The sequence below is a fragment of the Panicum virgatum genome, chromosome 6K (assembly GCF_016808335.1).
Source record: "Panicum virgatum strain AP13 chromosome 6K, P.virgatum_v5, whole genome shotgun sequence".
Classification (NCBI taxonomy): domain Eukaryota; kingdom Viridiplantae; phylum Streptophyta; class Magnoliopsida; order Poales; family Poaceae; genus Panicum; species Panicum virgatum.
In genome coordinates, this window is record NC_053141.1 from 821,104 (window position 1) to 844,597 (window position 23,494).

At 47.9% G+C, this 23,494-nt stretch overlaps 3 protein-coding genes and 1 pseudogene across 5 annotated transcripts; all 4 read left to right on the top strand.

Moving 5' to 3' along the window:
- Positions 1–1,879: 1,879 nt before the first annotated feature.
- Positions 1,880–5,221, top strand: LOC120711113 (disease resistance protein RGA5-like). The gene is made up of 2 exons (XM_039996525.1): positions 1,880–2,749; positions 3,035–5,221. The coding sequence occupies exons 1-2, from the start codon at positions 1,947–1,949 to the stop codon at positions 5,130–5,132; spliced, it is 2,901 nt and encodes a 966-aa protein (XP_039852459.1). The 5' UTR covers positions 1,880–1,946; the 3' UTR covers positions 5,133–5,221.
- Positions 5,222–8,929: 3,708 nt separating this feature from the next.
- On the top strand, positions 8,930–11,777 carry LOC120711116 (chaperone protein ClpC4, chloroplastic-like). The gene is made up of 4 exons (XM_039996530.1): positions 8,930–9,151; positions 10,125–10,694; positions 10,862–11,128; positions 11,559–11,777. The coding sequence occupies exons 1-4, from the start codon at positions 9,125–9,127 to the stop codon at positions 11,760–11,762; spliced, it is 1,068 nt and encodes a 355-aa protein (XP_039852464.1). The 5' UTR covers positions 8,930–9,124; the 3' UTR covers positions 11,763–11,777.
- A 3,029-nt stretch (positions 11,778–14,806) lies between these two features.
- On the top strand, positions 14,807–16,913 carry LOC120711115 (annotated as a pseudogene).
- An 845-nt stretch (positions 16,914–17,758) lies between these two features.
- LOC120711114 (disease resistance protein RGA5-like) lies at positions 17,759–22,684 on the top strand. 3 transcript variants are annotated; one of them, XM_039996526.1, is made up of 5 exons: positions 17,759–18,110; positions 18,200–18,381; positions 18,461–19,334; positions 19,960–21,969; positions 22,065–22,684. In XM_039996526.1, exons 4-5 carry the CDS (start codon positions 20,117–20,119, stop codon positions 22,084–22,086), a joined length of 1,875 nt encoding a protein of 624 aa, XP_039852460.1. In that variant the 5' UTR covers positions 17,759–18,110; positions 18,200–18,381; positions 18,461–19,334; positions 19,960–20,116; the 3' UTR covers positions 22,087–22,684. The 3 variants fall into 2 exon arrangements, with proteins under 3 accessions (XP_039852460.1, XP_039852463.1, XP_039852462.1); XM_039996528.1 differs by having other exon boundaries at positions 18,204–18,381.
- The last annotated feature ends 810 nt before the right edge of the window (positions 22,685–23,494 follow it).

Genomic DNA, 23,494 nt, shown 5'->3' on the forward strand with positions numbered 1-23,494 from the left:
ATTAAACCGACGTGCACATGGGGCACCTCGTCGGTTTAACCGATGCGCAGAGCCTGCAGCAGCACAAGCACTCACCGGTTAAACCGGTGATGTCCAAAATGAGCCCGTCGGTGCAACGCACCAGAAGCCTGAAACCTAGCGACGAAAATCTAAACGCCGGTTGATCCGATGTTACCTGCACCGGTGCATTTTGAAAAACGCTGGTGCAGTTCACCCGAGAGATTACCAAAACAGAAATCCACGCACTGGTTAAATCGACGTGAGTGCACCGGTGCAATGGAGAAGCGCCGGTGCAGTTGTCCAGAGGATGACCAGAACAGCTTGGGCAAGAACATGTGAACGCCGGTTAAACCGATGCTCAGGCACCGGTTTAACCGGTGATCACAACTTTCCAGCTCGTGCCCAGAACGGGTTTTTTCATCCCGCGCCTCGCCAAAAACTCGATAATCGAAGGATCAAATCAAGTCCAAAGGAGCTCAAATTTTGTAGGCATGATCATAAAGGACTTGTAAACTTGTCCATGGAAGGAATCAACGAATTACTCCATGAGATGGGAGGAATCGAGGAATATCCGAGCAAGAACGGGGTTTTCTCAAAAACACAAGAACGTCGATTCGAAAGAGCTCGTGAATCCTAAGAGATTTGTACTAAGCAATAGAGCGTAGATTCACACAAAGAGCTCAGAGAACCACCACAAATTCGTTCACCATGGACACACAAGCAGAAATCAAAAATCCATCACAAAGAAGGTGCGAGACGTACCAAATTGAATACAATCGAAAGCCCCAAGGGCACAAGGAGGGAAGGGCCTCCTTTCCCGATCAATTCACGTACAAAGTCTCAAGAATCCATGGCTAAAATCCTACCCTACAGAAGAGAGGGAGGAAGAACAGAGAAGAGGGGGAGGACGCACGCCAGGAAGAAAAGAAAAGGTTCTGGGAGCCTGGTGAGGGAGAGAGAGAGAAGAGAGAGTGGGTGAGATATTTAAGCCCACTAACTCTCGAACTAAAAGACTAAACTATCCCTATACTTAATTAAACACTAGAAAGCCCGTAGGGGCAAAACCGGAAAAGGATACAAGGACTCATCCGACGGCCGAGGTTCTTTCTTCGAGTCGAAGTCTTTTCCGCGATACCGCCGTGGGGATGAAGATCCGGTCCGCGGTTTTGGAGGGTCCGCGAAACCCGGGTAGGTGGCCGATTTTGAGAAAACCGCAAAAACTCCACGCGCGGGAAGATTCCCGCCTCCACGCCGTGGCCCTGGACGCCGTTCCCGCCTCGGCCTTTTGACGGCCCTAGACACTGCCCGACGTCCGTCACCTCCTCGCCCGCAGTGAGGCCCTAGACGCCGTCGACGCCCGTTCCTCCGCCAGTCCCGAGATCGACGCCGTGCCTCCACGACTTGGCGTCTTCAACCGCCGTCCGCCAGCTTGGTTTTGTGGCGCAAACCAAGAAACCCGCCATCCGTCGCTGCTTGCGCCCTCGATACAAGAGTGGACGCCACAGCTGCCGCCCGGCCTGAGCTCCTCCACGGCAACTCTCCGTCGATACTCGACGCCAGTGTCCCTGCAACCAAAGACCAAGCACACGATCACACGCACGGTTGACAATTTACTCATCACAGCCAGGAGTGAGTACTGCTCATTCCTCGCTATATATAGCACACCTGATGACCGCTGGCTCCCCGTGCCTCTGGTTGCCTGCATTCGTAAAGCTCAGATCATTGCCCTGCCTCAACGGTGCAGGGGAGGTACGACGTTGCTCTGGCTCTGATGAGCTGCCGGTTTTGATCATTTGTTCCTGGATTTCCGTTTGGGTTCCTTCTTCCAGATCGCTTCTTAGTACGTTTCCCTGGATCTCCATGATGCTTGTGCTAACAATTAATGGTCACCTTTTTTGTGACTTGCAGGACCAAATTAAGAACTAAACGTACAAGGCGCGAGAGCCATGTCGGCAATGGTGGTGAGAGCATACAAGGGGGTGATTGACTCTGTTCTTGCGAAGCTCAGAGCGCTGACGACAGGGCAAATGTGCTCCACCTTCATAGGTGTGTCCAGCGCAGACGTCCTGTTTCTCAGGGACGAGCTGCCCGCCATGAATGCTCTCCTCGAGAAGCTGGACGACGCTGAAGAACTTGATCCTGATGCAAAACACTGGAGGAAGCAAGTCAGGGAAATGGCTTTCGACATCGAAGACTGCATCGATGATTTCAGTAGCAACGTGGCAAGCGTCGACGCAAGGGCAGGATTTCTGCACAAGGCTTCCCATTTCCTCAAGACCTGCAGGGCCCATCTTGAGGCTGCCTGGCAGATCAAGGAGCTCAAGACTCGTCTGCTGGAGATCAATGAACGGCGTAAGAGGTACAGAGCTGAGGACTCCATCTCTAGCACTGCAGCAGCATCAGTGATGGTTGATCCTCGCATATCGGCATTCTACAAGGAGGCAGCAAGCCTTGTGGGCATTGATGGCCCAAAGAGAGAGCTAACCAAATTGATCATGGATGGAGAGAAGAAGCTGAAGGTTATCTCGATCGTTGGTTTTGGAGGCTTAGGCAAGACCACCCTTGCTAGCCAGGTGTACCGTGAAGTTGGGGGCCAGTTCAACTGCAAGGCGTTTGTGTCTGTTTCACAAAAGCCAGACATGGTGAGGCTACTCACCAGTGTGCTACTACAGCTCAAGCAACACCCCTCTCATGCTTGCGGGGTCCAACACCTCATCGACAACCTCAGGGAGTATCTACTCGACAAGAGGTACGGATTCATACTACTAATTTAAAGTCTAGGAATTAACATAATCTTCATGACAAGTATTTGGTCAAAATGCTTATAAAAGTTACTGTACATTTGTATATATTAACAAAACAGCTGTATATTTAATATCCCGGCCTCTATTCTAATATAAATATGAATATTTTTCTAACAACTACTTTCCTAATCCACAAGCTTTAACATAACTACACCATTTTAAAAGCTGTACTGCTCAACTAACCCATATTCAGTTTAATCATGTGTACCCCATGTGAAATGCTTTTGTAGGTACTTAATTGTAGTGGATGATTTGTGGGATGTTCCTTCATGGAACATTATTGAATGCGCTTTTCCACAAAACAATGAACATAGCAGAGTTATAATAACTACAAGACATGGGGATGTGGCTAGGACATGTTCCAGTGACCATGGATGCATCCATAATATGAAGCCCCTAAATGAGCAAGACTCAAGGAAATTATTCTTCAATAGAATATTCGGATCCAAAGATGAATGTCCTTCTCACCTGACACAAGTTTCATGTCAAATTTTGAAGAAGTGTGGTGGCCTACCGCTCGCAATTGTCACTGTAGCTAGTATTTTAGCTTGCCAGCCCATGAGACTGAAGGAGCAGTGGGAGTACATTCAAAGTTCTCTGGCCACTAATAAGTTTGCTAGAAAGTCCACCTTGGAAGAATTGATGCATATCTTAGAACTCAGCTACAGGAGTCTTCCCCGCCATCTGAAGGCATGCTTTCTTTATCTTGGTGCTTACCCAGAGGATTGTGTGATTAGCAAGGTTGAGCTAGTTAAACGGTGGGTGGCAGAAGGTTTTGTGGGTAACTCTCTTGGACAAGATGCATGGGTTGTTGGGGAGAGTTATTTCAATGAGCTGGTCAATAGAAGCATGATCCAACTTCCATATCAGGACTACTACACCGAGGTGTCTCATTGCAGAGTCCATGATATGATACTTGATATGATTTTGAGGAGGTGCCAGGAAGACAACTTCATCAGCATCATACATGATCCACAAGCAGCTACAGAAGTGCAAGACAAGATTCGCCGACTCACCATTAATCTGAATGGTGCAGAGGCTGGGACCATGGCCGTGCCCGTTACTAGGCAAGTGTCACAAGTCCGTTCTCTTGCCGTATTTGGAGCATCCAAGTGGGTACCTCCTTTGTTGGAGTTCAAGTTTCTACGGGTGCTGTTCCTTGAATTCTTTTTGCGTGAGATGACAATCGACCTCACAGTTATCAACCAACTGCCCCAGCTGAGATACTTGAAGGTCGAGTGCAAGGAATGCCTATTGGATGGGGACATACCATCACAGCTCTCCATAATGCTGCCTGGTCAGATCCGAAGGCTGCAGTACCTGGAGACTTTGGAATTGCCTTGGGTGTCAGAATGCAGCATTCCATCACTATCAGGTGTTGTTGATCTGCCACGCTTATCCCACCTAGTGTTGCGACAGCACAAGGGGGGATTGCCGGATGGGATTGGGAAAGTGAAATCGCTGCGCACTTTGCACGGCTTCAATCTACCAGGGAGCTCATTGGAAAATATTGATGGCCTCGGCGAGCTCACCAGCCTGACTGTCCTGTCCCTCCATTGTGGCAAAGGGCAGCACAAATCTACTACAACAGGATGGATGGCTGCTCTGAGCTGCTCCCTCGAGAAGCTCAGCAACCTCAGAGGGCTTTCTGTGAGGTCTAACAGTCTTAGCTGCTGTGCTGATGCAATGAGCAGCTGGTCTTCACCTCCTTTCCTCAACCTCGAGAAGCTCGACCTGCTTGACTGGACCTTCTCTGAAGTTCCCAAATGGATTGGCCGTCTCCATAGCCTCCGCGAGCTGGCACTGGGGGCGAAGCAGATACTGCAGGAAGATGTCAGCATGGTTGGGACAAGGCTGCCCTTGCTCATCTATCTAAGCCTACGCGTCGTTCCTGCAGGCATCCCGGCCAAGGAAACACAGATGATCATGATAGCAGGCTCCATGGGATTCACGGCTCTCCGGTTCTTCTGTTTCGACTCCAGCAGGATGTCATGCCTGGCATTTCGGGCTGGTGCTATGCCCCGGCTCCGGCGCCTGCTGGTAGGACTGGATCCACTGGAATGGGACGAGGCCACGCCTGTTGGGCTCGAGCACCTCTCACGCCTCGAGGAAATCCGATTACTGACGGCATCCCCATCTGCTGCTGCTGCTGCTGCGGGATCTAAATCGATGAAAGTCGACAGGTCCGCGCTTGTCAAGGGCATGTTCCAGGATGCTGCCAGTGCTCTCCCGAGTCGCCCGGCATTTACCCTGCTCCCAAGGATTCGTTCCCTCTCTGATCACATAAATTGCTGTAAAATTAATATGGAGACTGTCGCCTGTAAGTAGGAATTTTTTTTAATGCAATGTCTGTACTCGTCACAACGAGCCCCTTATATACATGAGGACTGCTCACCATTGTACTCAAGTTTCACATACTCCCTCCGTCTTGAAATGTAGTCGAACTGTTTTAAGTTTGATCAAATTTATAGAAAAAGTAATCATATTTTTAATGTCAAATAAGAATAAATAGATTCATTATAAAATATATTTCCATAATGTACTCATTTGATATGTTAGATGCTAATATTCTTCACTATAGATTAGATCAAATTTATACTAGTTTGACTTAGGACAAAATACGTCTGAGGACGGAGGGAGTAGGCACACATATCTTACTATGATAGCATCCATGTTAGTTCTAGTGAGAATGTGATATGCTCTAGAAAAAAATTCCAACAATTTTTACAAAAATTAGAAATATATGACCATCAATTTGATAGCCTCTAATCATCATAACCATTAGTACTATTAAACTTTTCTAAAAATAGCACCTCTACCATCATAAAATAGCCCCTAGGTGTCTAAACTACTACCTCTATCATTATTAAAAGTAATCTTAAATAATCCTCTAAATTTGCACCTAAACTACCCATCATCTATTATTGTTAAGAAAAACGTAAACTATATTTTAAATTATCTACACCTCTAAATATAAAAAAATTCTCAAAGTACGATCCTCAAGTACCTATTCTTGTCATTATTTATATAGAAAATACCAATTTAAGGTGTACATGATATGTTTTATCATATTTACATATATAGAGGATGCGATGCGAATATTGATTTTTCTGTCAAACACATATAGCTAAAGGTTCAATCAAGAAAACACATATGGAGGCGCGGAGCAAAATAAAAGAAAGCTATGAATGTCGATGAAAAAGTGTATAGAGTAATACTACCTTAGCTCTATAACAATCGAATAAAGATAAGTACATATATCTGATTTTGTTATTGCAAAATACACAGTATAAACACAAATGCTTATACACACACGCACACTCAACTCTATAAATACACAGCTCAAATCTACCCCTACAAGCACGTTTGAAAGACTAGGGGAGTTCCCCAACTAATTTCATTGATCGATAGCGCTAGGTATAGGTGGCCAACCGGGCCGCACGGCAAGGGCACAGCCCGAGCACGGCCGGCACGGGCACGGGGAGACATGGCACGCCGAGGCACGGCAGCGCCGCCGTGCCGTGCCGCGTAGTGCCGCCGTGCCGACATCCCGGCCCGGGCACGGCCCTACGAGGGCGCCGGTGTGCCGGGCCGTGCCCCTGGGCACGGCAGGCCCGAGCGGCGGCGGCCGGGGCGGACCATGGCGGGGAAGACCGGCGCAGCCGCGCAGGCGACGGGTGGGGGCGGCGGCGGCACTTGCCGGCGGCGGCGAGGTGGGCGAGGACGAGCTGCGGCTGGCTGGCGACGTGACGTGGCATAGGCAGGGCACGTCGCCGCCGAGGTCGCACGCCGGCTGCGCCCCGGTCCTCGTGGCGGCCGCTGCGGCCAAGGCGAGAAGGCCGAGCAGAGCAGCAGCGCGAAGGCGAGGCTGCGGAGGGGGCGACAGCGGCGTCCGGGGTGAGGTCCGAGCTCGCGGACGGAGGAGAGATTCGAGCACGCCGGAGGCGAGGTCCGAGCTCACGGACGGGAGGAAGGGAGCGGCGCTGTGGATCCGGCCGGGGGGGGGGAGTAGCGCTGCAGCGGCCGGCGGCCGGGGGGAGCGGCGCTGCTGCGGCGGCCGGAGGGTGAGCGGCGCGGTGGCGGCTGGGGGGAGAGGAGCGACGCGAGCGGCAAGTCGCCTGTCGGCTGTCGCGAGGAGAAGGATGGGAGAAGGCCGGGCCCATGCTAGTGCCCCGGGCCGGGATTGCGGCCCAGGCACGGCCCGGCGCCTGGCACAGGCACGGCACGGGCCCGCGAGGCCACGGGCTGGGCCGTGTTTGGGCCGTGCTTTCTCGAGCCGTGCCTGTGCCGGCCCAGCAGGCTCGGCCCAGTTGGGCAGCGCGAAGGCTCGGCGCTAGGCTAGAGCAAAGGCTTACACAATAAACCCGGCATACCAAGTCGAGAGTACAAGAGACAACCCCAGGAAAGTGGGGAGAGTAAAGACTAGGAGAGGAAGAAGAGAAACAGGGGAAACTTAAACACTATGTGCTAACCGGTTCTTCCAGATGAGCAGATATGTAGACAGGTCTTGTTGATGAGCGAGACTGGTATAGTATAACTGGAACATCGTTTGTCTATTCGTTTGCAATAAAATGGGCCCAAGGATCGCACTAAAAGGAACGGTCTCTTCTTTCCTCCTCCGCCCATTATGATTTATGAACTTGATCCATCCCAAATTCCCAATCTTGCAGGCCACGTACGATTCATCCAATCGTAATAGAGCAGAGCAAAGGGAAATAGAGAATCGCTCATCGCATCATGCCAGTGATCTCGCAAATGTTCGGGGTCATGCGCGCGGGTGCGTGCTGACCCGTGGCACAGCGCCCGCGCGTGCGGCCCATTGTGTGGTCTGCGGGCGCCACCTGCCCATTTTGCTTTTTTCTCCTAAAAATTCCAATGATTTTTTTTTATTTTTTGTTCCAACGGAACTTTTTTTTCATTTTCAACCGAACAAATTTTTTTGTTCTAATGAATTTTTTCTCCAATGGAATATTTTGTTCCGGCGGAACATTTATTTCTAGTCATGGGGGACAGTTCAGCTCCCCGCGCTCCCTCGGCCCAGCTCCCCCCGCGCTCCAACGGCCTGCGCCCCGCGCTTCTATGATGGGACAGCTGCCAGTCGCACACGCTGTCGTCGGCCTTGAATCCGTGCGGTTGACTTGTCATCCTGCTGGGCTCTGGTGGTGGGCTACCAGCCCAACGAGATTGGGCCCAACTAAAATTGGGCTGGGCTGGCTCAGGATAATTATTGGGCCCAGGAAAGAAGGGAAAAGGAAGGATGATCTCCTCCTGTCCTGAATTGCCTAGCCACGGTCGGTAGTAGGAGATAAATAGAAGAGGATTTCCCTTCCGCCCACGATAGCTGCCGCCGCCGCCGCCGCCGCCAGCGCCAGCGCCACCGACCTCCGCTAAACCCAGGCTCCTGCAGTGAGCTACTCGGCTTGCTGGCTGCTTCCTTATGTTGATTCTGTTCTGCTGGCTGCGGCTGGTGGCTGGTGCTAGTTTGTTGTGAGAGAAAATTACTGTTGGCTGGTGGCTGGTGCTGATTTGATCTGAGAGAAAAATACTATTGATTGACTGAAAAAACAGCCAGTAAAACAGAGTGGTTGTGCCAACTCAGCCAGGTGCACGAGAGGTACTGTTCCTTACCTTTGCTATTCAAGCGGCCGATTGCCTGCTTGCATTGCTTGCTTTATGTACGGACTGATTTGTTGCCTGACCGCTGCTTAGTTCCTAGTCACTTGAACGATCATGCACACGATGCATATTTCGTGTTTACTAATTAGCAAGCTGAAAAAAAATAGAGAGCGACTTTTCTGCACACGGGCTCAGGTGCCCCCCATATGCATCACCGTCGGAATAAAAGTCACATCAGACACTGTAGCACATTTCATTTGTTTGTGGTAAATATTATCCTACCATGACCCAACTAGACTCAAAAGATTCGTCTCGCAATGTACATCAAAACTATGCAATTAGTTTTTTTAATTACCTACATTTAGTATTCCATACATGGGTCATTTGTTATATTTAATATTTTGATGTGATTTCGATGTGATGAAAAATTGTTATATTTAATATTTCGATGTGGTTTCGATGTGATAAAAAAATTATAGTTTTTGTGGGATCTAAACACACCCCTTATCCTTTTGTCCACATCTCCCCCGCCCCCCAGACCTGAGCAGTCCTCTTCCTGCCTGGTGCTCATCCCTCCTCCACATGCTGCGGCTGATCCATGGCTGTGGGTTCTTGCCGGTGGGCTCCCACCCTTTGTCTCCATCTCATCTCCATGCAGAGGAATTGTAGGATTAGCGAAGCATGTGGCGGATCCGCTGAGGAACATGCTTGAGCCCGTGAGCTCCACGGAGGTTGTTTTCTCCATGCATACCTGAGATTTCTCGACATTCTCTCCAGCCATTCCAATACTGTTAATGTGTCGAGTGTGTTCGGATGATTCTAGCTCTCATGTTGACCCTTGTTCTTTGCCTTTGTTAATGTGTGTTCTTGATTTTACCCCTGCGATAGTGTCTTTCAGCTTCAAATATTGTTTTTCAGCTTATTCCAAATTGCGTTGGAGTGAAGAATCACCTCTAGGTTTAATGTACTAGAGGTCAAAGTGCTGGGAATCATGAGGAACTTCTGCTGCTGCTTCTCTTTTTGGTCTCCTGAGGAATAAGTCTAGGAATAGGTCTAGCTCATGTATATGGATAAATAATGAGCCAAATGTGCAAAAATGTTTTGCAAAAGTACTATGCTGTTTTTTTAGATTGTTTGTTGTCAGATTGTGCTGATTCTTTTCTTCTTAGTGTTGATCGGTAGATTTAGTCATTTGTTTTTTCTATTGGATTCATGTTGGCGAGAGAGAGAGAGAGAGAGAGAGATGAACAAGCCACTGGACAGAAAGATTTTTATTAGTCCTGGGACCCGCTCACACTCTCTTTTCCGTTAATAGATGCTAGCGACGTCAGGGTGGGCACCTGCCGCCGTGTGCACCAAATGATTTTCGAAAAAAAAAATAAAGAGATTGAGAAACCTAACCACTGATTACCTTAGTGTTCCTGGAAAACAAATTTAGCATAACTGAACAGAAGCACCTTGAATACTCTAACTTCCAAGTTATTAATATTGATAGCAGCAACCAGCAAACTTGGTTTCTTCTCGTCTCCTACACAATTGTCATACTGTTACTGCTGTTATTCAGTTTCAGTATGTTGCCTTGTCCATCTATCCTCTTAGTTTTATCAACTTCATTCATACAGTTTTAATTAGATTTTCTTCATTCATTCAGAATGCTTTGTCTCCCAACTTAACCTAGGTAATCATCTTCTCTTCCATGCACAGGGCCGCGGGCTTCATTTGCATTCATTCATGGCAGGGATAACCTTAATCAGACCACCACCTTCTCTTCGATCGCCAGTCATCGGAGCTCCTGGTAGTATAACCAGTCATGGCACTAGGAGGCTGCCTCCGTCTAGAATTTCCATGTCTTTCCGAAGTCATCATCAAGGGAAGAAAGTACCACCTAATTTTGGTCTGCGGGTAGTGCATACTCCTGCGCCTATGCCTGTTCTTGGCAATTCAAGCAGAACATTGAGGGGACCGAAGAAGAACAATGTACATTATCACATCCCCAGAGAAACCATCGATGGCTTCACCAGAGAATTCTTGAACATTGCCGCCCTCGTGCAAGGCGCATTCTGCGGATTATCTGGAGGGGAAAAGAGCATTGTCTTTGTCACAAGAGCAATGTTTGACAGTCTCGTTCAGCGAGTCATGGGCCTTTTTGCGCTTGCACAGTACCAAATATGGCGCTTTGGTTGGCTCGTGTCGTTTATTATAGACAAAGACAGACTGTTGAGTCAACTTTCATTCTGCATTATCCATTTCCTCTTGGAGCTAATATTGAGAGAGGTAAAATATGCATTTATATATTATAGGATATTTTTTAAGTGATTCTTCATATGCATTTATATATTATAGGATATTTTTTAAGTGATTCTTCAGGAACAATGATATATATTCTATTATTAGTTTTATGCTCCAATGATAATCAGAAGTTTTTCTTGTGTTCTCTATAGGGCTTCACAACGATTAGTTTTGGAATGTGGGGATCAACACTTAACAAGTGTGGGACTGATGTAACAAAATTGGCAAAGGAGGGGAAGTTTGACCCTGTTATCGGTAGGGAAAAACAGATCGATCAAGTTGTGCAAATTTTGAGCAGACGGAGTAAGAACAGCCCCTGCCTGATTGGTGACCCCGGTGTTGGAAAAACAGCAATAGTGGAAGGCCTTGCTCAGCTCATTGCCAAGGGAGATGTTCCTGAAACAATAAAAGGGAAAAAGGTTTGCATTCCTCTTTAATTTGATCTAGATTCTATATCCATTGGCAGCTAGCCCTTGTGATTCTATTAGTTTGATTGTTACTGCAGTTGCGGTTACAGCTAAAATATGTAGTCAGATTTTTTTAACTTAAGTTTGATATAATAAAAAATTATAGTGAATACCTTTTTTATGTTTTCTGCCTTGCTGCTCTTTTTAATCATGTTTGGTATGTTCAGTTGGCACTTAAATGTTTCCGTTTCAATAGACTAATATATAGGCATCGATCAGCTTTATGTATGATCTGATCAATATGAGATTTTATTTGAAACTTCTTCAGCCTTGGATGAATTAATTCCTTGGATACATCCAGATTAGTTTATTGTTTGTATATCAATTTGTTTGCTACTAAAAAAATGTGAATATTTTTCTTTTGCCTTATTTTACCTGGCAGGTTATCTCCGTTGATATGGCAGGCCTTCTTGCTGGACAAGTATACCATGGACAATTTGAAGCAAGAGTAAAGAATCTCTTGCGAGAGGTCAAACGGTCTGGCAAAATAATACTCTTCATTGACGAAGTTCACACGCTAGTAGGAGCAGGAACAAACAAAGGGAGTGACGTTGCTAATGTTTTTAAGCCAGCATTAGCGCGTTAGGTTTTGGCAAACCAGCATAAAAAATACCACTCTAATGGATTTGAAACCCACAAGAAACTCGTTGGGGCGTAACCCTCTTAGCGACGCGCTACATCGGAACCCGGGTGTGGTGATAAATCGGCAAGGGCCGGGTCGCCATCCCCCCAAGGGCGCGTCGTATCATGACCTGGGTACGATGATAAGTGAGCAAGGGTCGGGTCGTCACCTGAATGGCGCGCTACATCTACGCCCGGGTGTAGTGAAAAATGAGCAAGGGTCTTCGCACTTCCCTCGACGGGTGCGAAGGGTAAGGAAGCTAGCCGAGCCAACTAGGATTCGTATAGGCAGCTGGAACGTAGGGTCCCTAACGGGTAAGTTGCGAGAGCTAGTTGTTGTAGCAATTAGGAGGCGTGTAAATATTCTATGCGTTCAGGAGACTAAATAGAAGGGCCAGAAGGCGAAGGAGGTTGAGGATACTGGCTTCAAGCTTTGGTACACGGGAGCAACTCCGGGTAGGAATGGTGTAGGCATCTTGATTGATAGGAGCCTTAAGGATGGAGTCGTAGAGGTTAGAAGGCAAGGCGACCGGATTATCCTAATCCGGTTGGTAGTTGGAGATTCGGTTTTGAATGTGATCAGTGCCTATGCCCCTCAGGTAGGCCTTAATGAGAGCACCAAGATGCAGTTCTGGGAAGATCTAGATAGCATGGTTAGTACCGTGCCTACCAGCGAGAAACTCTTCATAGGAGGAGATCTCAACGGCCATGTGGGTGCGACTAATGTAGGGTTCGAGCGAGTGCACGGGGGTTTTGGGTATGGTAGCAGGAGTCAAGAGGGGGAGGATGTGTTGAACTTCGCGTTAGCCTACGACTTGTTGATAGCGAATACCGTGTTTAAGAAGAGGGAATCCCATCTTGTGACGTTTCGTAGTGGACAACACTCGAGCCAGATCGACTTTATCCTTACTAGGAGGGAGGATAAACGTGATTGCTTAGATTATAAGGTGATACCTGGGGAGTGTGTTGTCCCTCAACACAAGCTTGTGGTGGCGGATTTTCGTCTTCGGGTACGTGTCCACCGGGACAAATGTGCCAAGATTGCGAGAACAAAGTAGTGGAAGCTTAGAGGGGAAGCGGCACAAGCGTTTAAGGAAAGGATGCTAGGTGAGGGGCTTTAGGAAGAAGGAGAAGACGCAGATGACATGTGGCTAAAGATGGCAACATGTGTTCGGAAGGTGGCCTCAGAGGTGTTTGGCGTGAGTAGGGGAGGCAAACAGGAGGGGAAAGACACCTGGTGGTGGAACGACGAGGTGCAAAGGACTATTAAGGAGAAGAAGGAGTGTTTCAAGCGCCTCCATCTTGACAAGAGTGCAGCCAACATCGAGGGCTATAAATTAGCGAAGAGAGTTGCAAAGCGAGCTGTGAGTGTAGCAAAGGGTAAGGCGTATGATGACCTGTATCAGCGGCTAGGCACGAAAGAAGGGGAGAAGGACATTTATAGGATGGCTAGGATCCGCGAGCGGAAGACAAGGGACATCAACCAAATCAAATGCATTAAGGATGGGACAGATCGACTGCTAGTGAAGGATGAGGAGATCATGGATAGATGGAGAGAGTACTTCGACAAGTTGTTTAATGAAGAGAGGTAAAGCGATGGGCCCTGATGGTATTCCCATTGAGGTGTGGAGATGCCTAGGAGATAGAGCAATAGTATGGTTAACTAAGCTTTTTAATCTCATTTTTCGGTCAAACAAGATGCCTGAAGAATGGAGGAGAATTATATTAGTACCTATCTTCAAAAACACGGGCGATGTTCAAAGTTGTACTAACTACCGTAGAATTAAGCTGATGAGCCATACGATGAAGCTTTGGGAGAGGGTTATCGAGCATCGCCTAAGAAGAGTGACAAGTGTGACCCAAAATCAATTTGGGTTCATGCCTGGAAGGTCAACCATGGAGGCAATTTTCTTAATACGACAATTGATGGAGAGATATAGGGAGCAGAAGAAGGACTTGCACATGGTCTTCATTGACCTTGAGAAGGCATATGACAAGGTACCAAGAAATGTCATGTGGTGGGCTTTGGAGAAGCACAAAGTCCCAACTAAGTACATTACCCTCATTAAGGATATGTACAAGGATGCGACGACGTTTGTCCGAACATGTGATGGCAACACCACTGACTTTCCTATTAACATAGGCCTACACCAGGGGTCAGCATTGAGCCCTTATTTATTTGCTTTAGTGATGGATGAGGTCACAAGGGATATATAAGGTGAGATCCCTTGGTGTATGCTCTTTGCTGATGATGTGGTGCTAGTTGACGAGAGTAAGGCAGGGGTTAATAGGAAGTTAGAACTGTGGAGACGCACGTTAGAGTCGAAAGGATTCAGACTTAGTAGGACCAAGACCGAGTACATGATGTGCGATTTCAGCGCGACTAGGCATGAGGGGGGAGACGTTAATCTAGATGGGCAAGTGGTGGTCCAGAAGGATACTTTTCGGTATTTAGGATCGGTGCTACAAAAGGATGGCGATATTGATGAAGATGTTAGGCATAAAATTTCAGCTGGCTGGTTGAAATGGCGGCAAGCTTCTGGCATTCTTTGTGACAAGAGGGTGCCACAAAAGCTAAAAGGCAAATTCTATAGGACAGCAATTCGTCCGGCGATGTTATACGGTGCTGAATGTTGGCCTATAAAAAGGCGACATGTGCAGCAACTGAGTGTAGCAGAGATGCGGATGTTGCGGTGGTTTTGCGGGCACACAAGGAGAGATAGAGTCCGGAACGAAGTTATTCGGGATAGGGTCGGGGTGGCACCAATTGAGGAGAAACTTACTCAGCATCGGCTGAGATGGTTTGGACATGTCCAACGAAGGCCTCCTGAGGCGCCGGTGCGTAATGGGGTTCTTGAGCGGGTCGATAATGTAAAGAGGGGTAGATGTAGACCTAAACTGACGTGGGATGAGTTGGTTAAAAGAGACCTTAAGGATTGGAATATCTCTAAAGAGATAGCTTTGGATAGGAGGGCTTGGAGACTAGCTATCAATGTGCCTGAACCTTGAACTTATTTCTTTCGGGTTTTATCTCTAGCCTACCCCAACTTGCTTGGGAAAAAAAGGCTATGTTGTTGTTGTATTAGCGAGAGGTGAACTGCAGGTTAGTGCATGTATCATGTTAATAGAAGAACCTCTGCAGGGACGCCTTGGTATTGCTATTTCTCTCATTCTGAAATTCATTCATGTTGCAAGTGTATTGGGGCCACTACACATGATGAGTACAGGAAGCATATCGAGAAAGATGCGGCGCTGGGAAGGCGTTTCGGACCTGTCAAAATTCCAGAGCCGACAGTTGATGAAACCATAGGAATTCTAAGAGGTCTTCGAGAGCGATATGAAAAACATCATCAGGTCCAATATGCCGATGAAGCACTAGGAGCAGCTGCCGAGCTCTCGCACAAGTACATCTGGTTGGTTGGTTGGCTGCTGCTCTCTCATTTCTCTCCGTATCTATCCAAACAAGCCCCTTCATAATTTGGCTGCTGCTGCTTGTTTGCTTTGCAGTGATCGTTTTCTCCCAGACAAAGCCATCGACCTAATCGACCAAGCCGGTTCCCTTGCCAGTCTACGACATGCCCAGGTACAAACGTACCATCCTCCAATTTTCTATTCTTATTATTTTTTGGATGCATTTTACAAAACCTCGTGCCACAGCAGAATCCATCCAAGGACGTCAAAGATCTTGAAGCAGAACTCAGCAGGGTCATCAAGGAGAAGAACGATGCAGTTCTCGGCGAGAGCTACAAAAGGGTTGGTGTATATCCATGGCATTTTCCCCTTTAATTTGGACATGTTCTGCAAATGCCGTAATAACTGATAAGTCCATTTTCGAATGCTTTTCAATAATCAGGCAAAGGAGCTTCACGATCGTGAACTGGAGCTCAAGTCCCTGATTGACAAGAGCAAAGGTGTGGCAACCAGAACAGAGGAGGTGAGGAAAAATACTGGCAGCGCGTCTGTCGGGCCAGCAGTGGTCACCGACGAAGACATCCGTCACGTCGTTTCCTGCCGGACCGGCGTGCCCGTCCACAAACTCACCACTGACGAGACCAACAAGCTGTTGAACATGGAGGAGACCCTCCACCGGCGCGTCGTCGGCCAAGATGAGGCGGTGGCGGCGATCTGCCGCGCCATCTGGCGTGCCCGCGCAGGCCTCAACGAGCCAGGCCGGCCGATCGGGAGCTTCGTATTGGCCGGCCCAACCGGCGTCGGCCAGACGGAGCTTGCCAAGGCCGTGGCGGCCTTCTACTACGGCTCGGAGGACGCCATAGTCCGGCTGGACATGAGCGAGTTCATGCAAAGGCACACGGTGTCCAGACTGATCGGCTCGCCCCCAGGCTACATCGGGCACCGCGAGGGCGGCCAGCTGACGAACCCTCTGCGGCAGCGGTCGCACACGCTGATCCTGCTGGACGAGATCGAGAAGGCGCACCCGCGGGTGTTCGACGTCATGCTGCAGATCCTGGACGACGGACGGCTGACGGACGGCGAGGGCAGGACGGTGGACTTCAGGAACACGCTCATCGTCATGACGTCCAACATCGGCGGCGGCGCCGTCGTCGCCAGCGGCGCGGGCGCCAGCTACGACGCGATCAGGGAGGTGGTAGGCGAGGAGATGAAGCGGCGCTTCCGGCCAGAGTTCCTGAACCGGCTGGACGAGACGATCGTGTTCAGGCAGCTCGCCAGGGCCGAGGTCAAGGAGATCGCCGGCATCTTGCTGAGCAGTGTCGCCGCACGGGTGGGGAGGAAGGGATCGAGCTGCAGGTGACGGAAGGGTTCAAGGAGCGCGTGGTGGAGGAAGGCTTCGACACGAGCTACGGGGTGAGGCCGCTGAAGAGGGCCATCGTGAGGCTGCTGGAGGACACTCTCGCGGACAAGATGCTCGCCGGGGAGATCAAGGAAGGGGATTCGGTGACCGTCGATGTTGATCTGGCGGGAAATGTCGTGTTCAGACATTAAGCAGATCTGAAATAATTAAGCAGTTGCGTGGCTCAATTATACCATGTTTTGGCATGGTTCATCATCTGTACATATTCGTCACTGCATAGTTGGTAGGCAGTTCTTGCACAAGAGGCAATGGATATCGGAGCCAGGTCACACATTCTTTTATCAATTCCTTCCTCTGCACAACAATCAATCACCACCAGCCTGGCCTGGCCTGTCCTGGGCCTAGCTGACATGCACGTTGTTGATCAAGGTCGTGTTTGGTTTTGCCTAGCGTAGCATAGCACACAATTCCCGAGAAAAAAATCTTACATGCATGGAGTACTAAACGAAGTTTATTTGCAAAACTTTTTCACAGATGTGTGTAACTTTTCATGACGAATCTAATGATAGTAATTAATCGATGATTGGTTACAGTGGTGCTACAGTAACCATTCTCTAATCGTGCGGTCAAAGACCTCATTAGGTTCGTCTCGCGAAGTAGAACAGGACTGTGGAGTTAGTTTTGTAAATTACCTTTATTTATTACCCCTAATTATTAGTCAAAATTTTTGTGCTACTAGTACTACTACAAACCAAACAGGGCTCAAGCTGCGAAAGTCAAACCAGACCATCTTACTTACCAGCATGTGCATCGATGCCATCTACAGCCTCCATATTAACAACCGATTAGCTGGTCCACATGGATCGGAGCAAATAATTCTTTTTCTTTTTCCACCATGCACAGAGTTTGAATAAGTCTAAGTTGACCATGGCAATATTTCATTTGGCAACAGGGCCATACACCCTGTTCGGCAGGCTGGAGTTGGAGTGGTGTGAGAGAAAAATACTGTTACCTGGCTGGTGGCTGGAGGCTGGAGCTGGAGGAATGTGAGAGGCAAACACTGTAGAGCTGGAGCTGGAACCACGAGCCGAACGCTCGCATAATTAACTGTATGGAGTACACCAGCTAGCTTGAAAACACCGGCCAGAAAATAGACCTAGCCTAGTCCTCACGCTTCAAACAACGCTCCAGCCTCCACCCAGAGCTTGACCTCCAACCTAATCTCGTTGACTCTCTGGGAGATGCATGGCTGGCAAGTGGACATCTTGCAGCATCAAGAAATTAAAGGATGCCGAGAGGAGGAACGCGCACGCGGCGCGGCGCACAAGCAACCAATTCGCCCAAAACCAAGCCAAAAACACCTCCCGTCGCATCACGCCCTGCCTTCTCCATCCTTCACTTTCCAAGCTTTATTTATTTTTTATTTATTTTTTGGAAAAGGGAAGCTTTATTTGGCCACAGATGAACACAAGCGGTTGACTTGTCACATCTCTCGCTCATACGATCCGATCCGTTCGTGGTTGGGCGAGTTGACGTAGCACGGTGAGTTCGTTGGGTTTTTTTTCAGTTTCTTCTTCCAGATTTATTCTCTTATGTTCCTCATTCCTTTGGATCGATGCTTCTTATTCTAGCTAGCTGCTGGCTGTTCTGTCACTTGTTGCTGCTTGTTGGGGGCATTTCACTGGCTAGCTGCTACGATTCTCCGGCTTCGATCAAGCTTCCTGCCATGGTCAACATCTCCGACATGGTCATCTATCCGACGCCCCTTTGAATTTGACAGGATCTTGCACCAAAACCTTTTGAGCAATCAGTGGTAAGCCTGAGCCCAGTTGGAGTGTTCGAACCTACTGATTGCACCAAGTAACCACGTTCTCTCATCTTTTTATTTGCAGGGCCACGGAACACGCAGTGAGGAACTAGTTGGAGTTGGAGTTTTGGCCGAGCCATGGCGACAGCTGCCGTAGTCAGCGTCTCCATGGGGGTGATGAAACCCGTCCTGGCCAAGCTCACCACCCTTTTGGGTGATGAGTACAAGAAGCTCAAGGGCCTGCGCAAGGAGGTAACCTTCCTCCAGCGAGAGCTCAGCGACATGGACGCTGTCCTTGAGAAGATGGACGGCGCTGATGAACTCGATCCACAAGCCAAGAAATGGAGGAAAGATATAATAGAGATGTCTTACAACATCGAAGACTTCATTGATGACTTTATACAACGTGTTGGTGAAACCAACAACAACAAGATGGGGATCCTTCGCAAAGCTTCAAAGTATCTGAGAACATTCAAGGACCGTCGCGACCTAGCAAATCAGTTCCAACAGATCAAGTCCCAGGTGATGGAAGCAAGTGATCGCCGCAAGCGGTACATGCTTGATCAGTGCATCTCAAACGCCACTACATGCATCTCAATTACTACCCCTGTGGCCGTTGATCCTCGCATCTCAGCACTCTACAAGGAGTCTGCAAGCCTTGTGGGAATTGATGACCAAAAAAGTGAGCTTGTCAATTGGGCTGTGGACAAAGGGCGGCAACTAAAGATGATGGCAATAGTAGGGTTTGGAGGTTTAGGCAAGACCACACTTGCCAATGAGGTGTATCGTGAAGTTGGAGGGAAGTTTGACTGCACGGCATTTGTGTCCGTTTCTCAAAAGCCAGAAATGGTAGGGCTATTCAATAGCTTGCTGTCGCAACTCGGGCTACGCCCATATTCTCATGCTTGCCAGCTGCAAGATCCTATCAATGACCTCAGATTACATCTACAGGATAAGAGGTACTTATCACCATGCTCCGTTTAATTTGGATCCTCTCTGTAAATGCTTGAACTTTAACATGTGTAAGCCTCTTAACTGGATGACCAAATTCATTTATACCATCCAGCTTTTCTTAAGTAATTTTTTTTGGAAATAATATGCTCCTTTCTTAAAGGGGAAACCGTATATAAATTATTGTGCATGAGTAAATATTTGAATGTCAGTACAGAAAATCTTTGATTTTGTTTGCTATTCAGGTCATTGTACATTTGCGTTGATTCATCAGTATTGAGCAACAGTTACAGATTTCTATACAAATATTTGATTACCACTAAAAGATTTTCACTTGAAACTAGAGAAAAAGAATCGAATCTAACTCATTAATTGCTGGATTTAGTCCCACATCGAAAAATAATGTGAAGGGCAGGTAGAAGTATAGCTCGTACCAATAAATCTAGTTTTTTTATTGAGTTAGACATAAGAAAATGGTTTGGATTGACATGGACCTAATTAAGTGCATGGTTGTACTTGGACTTCACATCTAAGATTAATTAATTTGGCTGGGGTTCATTATACTTGTTTAGAGTTCTTGAATCTTGAGTATTCATTATACTTGTTTAAGCTCAACATATTCTCGTTTTGTAGGTACTTCATCATTATTGATGATTTATGGGATACACGGGGGTGGGACATCATTCAATGTGCTTTCCCAAAAAATTATCGGTGTAGCAGAGTTATGATAACTACATGAAATGAGAATGTGGCTAGATCATGTTGCGGCAACCATGGATGCATTCATGATATGAAGCCCCTAAGTGAGCAAGATTCAAGAAAACTATTTTTTGATAGAATATTTGGATCAGAAGATGCTTGCCCTTCTTTGCTCATCAAACCTTCTTGTGAAATTTTAGAAAGGTGCGGTGGCCTACCGCTCGCAATTATTACAATGGCCAGTATGTTAGCTTGCCAACCAATAAGATTATTGGAGGGACAGTGGGAACACATGCAGAATACACTAGCTAGTAAGTTTGCAACAGACTCCAAATATGAAGACATGATGCATATCTTAGATCTCAGCTACAAGAATCTACCCCGGCATCTGAAGGCATGCTTTCTATATCTTGGTTCTTACCCAGAGGATCATTTAATTAGTAGGCTTGAGCTAGTGAGGCAATGGGTGGCAGAAGGTTTTGTTAGTACCTCTGGTGGGCAAGATGTATGGGATGTTGCGGAAAGTTATTTTAATGAGCTAGTCAATAGGAGCATGATTCAACCTCAATATACTGATTTCGTTACCGGGGTATCATTCTGCAAAGTTCATGATATGCTGCTCGAATTGATTGTAAGGAGATGTAAGGAAGATAATTTTCTGAGCTTGGTAAATGATTCACAAGCAGTGGTAGTAGAAGCTCAAGACAAGGTCATTCGTCGACTTACCGTTGTTGGCTTGCAAGGTATAGATGATGGCGAAGGGGCTATCACCATTGCTGGGAACCTATCACAAATTTGCTCTCTAATGATATTGCAAGGATCAAATTGGGTGCCTCCCCTGGCAGAGTTTAAATTTGTCCGGGTGTTATTCCTTTGTGTTTCTTATCGGCATGAGATGGCATTGGACCTGACTGTTATCAACCACTTGTCACATCTGAAGTATTTAAAAGTTGAAGGAGATGATAAAAGTATAGTGCTGCCGGGTCAAATACGAGTTGGCCCACTTTTGGACACTTTAGATTTATCCAGGGTCACGTCTAGCAGCATTTCATTAGAGATTGTTGATGTGCCGCGTTTGTCCCATCTGGCCGTGCCGAAGCATTCAAGGTTGCCTGACCGGATTTGTGAGGTGAAATCACTGCGCACTCTTCGTGGATTTAGCCTGCCAAATGATTCGTTGGAAAGCATTGTTGGCCTCAGCGAGCTCACCACACTGTCAGAGTTGTTTCTATATTGCCCCGCACCGCTACTGCCCGTGCCGGCGGCAGCATGGATGGGTGCTCTGAGTACATCTCTGGAGAAACTTGGTAGCCTCAAAGACCTATGTTTGGGGCCTTTTCAATCTCTTAAACCTATTGCCCTGTGCGCCGATGCACTGAGCTTGCTCTCCCCTGCTTTCCACAACCTGGAGAAGCTTCATCTGCATTCTGGATGCACCTTCTCTAGAGTTCCTCGGTGGATTGGCCATCTCCACAGCCTCCGTGAGTTGTGGATTGGGGTGAAGCAGCTACTCCGGGAAGATGTTGTCCTCATTGGCACAAGGCTGCCATCCCTCGCACAGCTCGGCCTACGAGTCGCGGGCGTCCCCTTGGGAAGGATCGTGATTGGGGGCTCGACGGGATTCCCGGCTCTCAAAAGGTTTGTGTTCGACTGTGATTGGGTGTCTTCCCTGAGATTTGAGGCAGGGGCTATGCCTGAGCTCCGGGAGCTGCAGCTAGTCTTTGTTGCAGATGAATGGGACATGGCAGCACCTGGAGGGCTCCAGCATCTCCCAAGCCTCGAAAAAATCAGGGCAATAAGGGCGCATTACGGTGGCGACTCGCTGAAATATATGTATAACACAGGTGAGGAGGTGGCTGCCCTGATCAGGGGCGTGTTCGAAGAGGCTGCTGACGCTGTCCCCACACGCCCCGACTTCACCCTCAGTATAGGATCGCTGTGGAGGTAAAGCTTCCTACCGACAGGGTCATATGCAACAGATCTGAGTTTCTTATTTTTGCGATCCAACACTTGATCATGAGTGTGTCCATGTAATGCAGGCCCAGAGAGGAGGAGGACTAATTCAACTTTGAAGACACGCAGGATGGATGGATTGAAGTACGTACAGTCAGTGTATTGCAGCTTCAGAGCCTGGATCTTCACATTTGGAATCATGCTTTGACGCTGCCGAGCTCCTCCACACCCCCTATCACCCACCCCCTGCTTCAGTTATCGTCCGCGCCAGCATACCGTAGTTGGATTCGGTTATTCTCCTTGCTCCGTGTAGGCTTAGAGATGTGCAAGCTGCTGCTGATTGATCAGTGCCATCCTGGCCGAACAGCGAAGATGACACTCCTACTCTTACATTAATTAGTTATTGCGCGCGCTAAATTATATTGGTTCCAAGAAAGACTGTAGTGTGGTTTGCCTCTCTAGAACTTTTATGCATTGCAGCTCATCAAGGAAGAAGTGCTCCTACGAGTCAGGGCATGCGGTGCCACCGTTGCATCCTAGTTTATCTATGTTTGACGCTCTTCTTGAGAGAGACGAGTTTGCTTTTATTTATGTAATAACTATTGTAAGACCTAGCATTCTTCTTCTTCTTAAATGATATGGCAGTGCTCCTGCCCTAATTTTCAAAAAAAAAAGAACTTTTATGCATGTGTGATTTATTTATGTATGGAGGAGCACATCCACAAGGTTTCTGGTTTCAGTGTTGGCAGTATTGCTAGTGTGCTATCACTTGTGTACAAAATAGTCGATGGCAAGGGTGATGAGGCACTCACATGCTCCTTTGGATGGCGGCATGGCGCCCTAGTTTGGGAGTGCTCGCCCAGCAGGTAGGCTGATCCAACACCAAGTGCTCGGAATCGAACACCTCGGAGCGCTGCCTGGCATAGGAGACGCCCGACATCAGTGGCTCTGGCGAAGCTACGTTGGTAGCCGTGGATGCCGATGCACCCACAACAAAACCAAAAATCAGTGCTAACTATCAAAAAATTACCATGTATACACCCCCCTTGACCAATACCTTACACCCATGCGTGGCGCCAAGACAACATGACGACTTACGAGGCCAGTCTAATTAGAGCAAGTATTACAGCAGGCTGGGAGCATGCTAAATCCTACATGAAGAAGAGAGAAAAGAAGAGAGAAGAAAGCCGCTGTTTCGCTCGCCGCCAGGCTAAATCAGAGTTTCAATCTCTGCTCGTGGGGTCTGCACACACGATGCGCCAGCTTCCAGTCGGCAGCAGGCGCTGCAGCGGGCGGATGGCTTTGCATGCAGCCGGCTGGCGGGCTGCATTATTAACCATGCCCTTAAAACACCACAATAGCTAGTGTGTCATTAGGGCATATTAAAATAGCTAGTGTTTCATTAGCACGTATTAATTTGAACACATGACATAACGAGGTTAGGCATCCAGCCATTCATCTAGTATCTCCGTAGCTGAACATAATCTTCACTTGGTGTCCGTCCGCAGCTTAGGCC

Excerpts from the sequence above, each read along its gene's own strand:
- LOC120711113 (XM_039996525.1), top strand. The coding sequence starts at position 1,947 with ATGTCGGCAATGGTGGTGAGAGCATACAAGGGGGTGATTGACTCTGTT. Across the intron at positions 2,750-3,034 it reads GAGTATCTACTCGACAAGAG|GTACTTAATTGTAGTGGATG; the intron begins GTACGGATTCAT and ends ATGCTTTTGTAG.
- LOC120711116 (XM_039996530.1), top strand. The coding sequence starts at position 9,125 with ATGCTTGAGCCCGTGAGCTCCACGGAG. Across the intron at positions 9,152-10,124 it reads AGCCCGTGAGCTCCACGGAG|GGCCGCGGGCTTCATTTGCA; the intron begins GTTGTTTTCTCC and ends TTCCATGCACAG. Across the intron at positions 11,129-11,558 it reads AAACAATAAAAGGGAAAAAG|GTTATCTCCGTTGATATGGC; the intron begins GTTTGCATTCCT and ends TTTACCTGGCAG.
- LOC120711114 (XM_039996526.1), top strand. The coding sequence starts at position 20,117 with ATGAAGCCCCTAAGTGAGCAAGATTCAAGAAAACTATTTTTTGATAGA. Across the intron at positions 21,970-22,064 it reads AGTATAGGATCGCTGTGGAG|GCCCAGAGAGGAGGAGGACT; the intron begins GTAAAGCTTCCT and ends CATGTAATGCAG.